Source organism: Gavialis gangeticus, unplaced genomic scaffold (assembly GCF_001723915.1).
Source record: "Gavialis gangeticus isolate Ggan-Ray unplaced genomic scaffold, GavGan_comp1, whole genome shotgun sequence".
In the NCBI taxonomy this organism is placed as follows: Eukaryota; Metazoa; Chordata; order Crocodylia; family Gavialidae; genus Gavialis; species Gavialis gangeticus.
Window position 1 is genome coordinate 84,837,670 of NW_017729031.1, and position 1,319 is coordinate 84,838,988.

Below are 1,319 nucleotides of genomic sequence, written 5' to 3' on the forward strand. Positions count from 1 at the left end.
CGTGGTGTTTGGCAACCATCCACAGACACCGCTGGCAGTGTTTGGGTGGGAGGGGTGGGGGAGTAAGTGGCGACTACCCACAGGCGCTGCTGGCAGTGGCTAATCTCAAGGGGTGCACATGCACCCATGTGCACCCCCTATGCGTCGCCAATGCTTCAGATACTCCCAGATCTATGGCAGGCATCCTACATGCAGGTTCCCAGCCTGGAGGCCTTAGTGTTCAATTGTCTCCTAGTCTTGCTTACCCCTAGCCAAAAGGCTGCAGGAGCAAGATTGAGGGAAAGCTTAAGAACAAATCTCCCATCACCATAAACTGTGTAGCCAAGATCCTTACAGTTGGAAGCATTTGTAGACTCTCACAGGGGTCAGCCTGCCTGCAGTGCAAGGGACAGGCCTTCACCCTCTAACTATACCAAGTTATTCAAAGCTGAGAGAAGGTATCTCCCTTACCAGGTAAGTAAAACCACTTGAGCTGAAAACCACCTCTTGGGATCAGCACTGGAGGAAAATCCTAGCTTACCTGTTGCTGTCAACAGCAGCAGCCCAGCCAGAGCTGGCAGAAGGAAGCAATCACGAATCATTTCCTGTAAGACAAAACACACCATAATTACATTTCAGTGCTCTGTAATCATCTGGGAACTGCAGAGAAAAGGCCCCTTGGAACAATTTATGAAAAAGCTGCAACTGAAACAGGTCACAGTTGCATTGATATCTGAAAGTGCATCCTATATTCCACATGTCCCTCCCCAAGCCCCATGCTGGGACCCTGTATCCAGACCATGACTATCCATAGACACAAAAAATATGTAGGCAGATAGATCTTAGACCCAAAGCAAATTCAAGGGGAAACTTTAGTATCCAGTAGATTAGGAATTATATCAGTTAGAGGAATAATCATGGGCACATGCACATCACATTTATGCTCCTGGCCTATTATGGAAATTCTATCAAACCTACCCAGACAGACTGCAGTGGAGGCTGCCAGGAAGTAGACTCCCTGCAGGGAGGAAGGGGTAGTTGGTATTGTTGGGAGCTGTAACAGGCAACTCTGCCTGGCTGATTGGCTAGCTGAGCTGTGCCAGGCTGACAATGCCACCTCCCAATTGACTCTTATTCCCCAAGGGATGGGTAACTGGTCATTCCCAAAATGATTTAAATTAACAGTTTTAAGTGTGATTTAAAAGGGCAAACAGATTTACCTCTTCAATTTTATTTATACTTTTCAGTTATTATAGCTAAAAATGGTTGAGTTTCATTAGCTGGCAATTGTGCAAAGATGTTCTTCACGGTAAGGGTGGCCAAAATTTGGAATGGGTTTC

At 46.5% G+C, this 1,319-nt stretch overlaps 1 protein-coding gene across 3 annotated transcripts in view; it reads right to left on the reverse strand.

Annotated features, from left to right (window-relative positions):
• The window catches only part of ITGB2 (integrin subunit beta 2), a 53,637-nt gene that overhangs the window by 29,693 nt on the left and 22,625 nt on the right, over positions 1 to 1,319 (reverse strand). For all 3 annotated transcript variants that reach the window (XM_019523302.1, XM_019523301.1, XM_019523303.1), the window contains exon 2: positions 521 to 584. In XM_019523302.1, coding sequence (XP_019378847.1) covers positions 521 to 581 — 61 coding nt within the window. In that variant the 5' untranslated portion in view covers positions 582 to 584. The remainder of the gene's footprint in view (positions 1 to 520; positions 585 to 1,319) is intronic.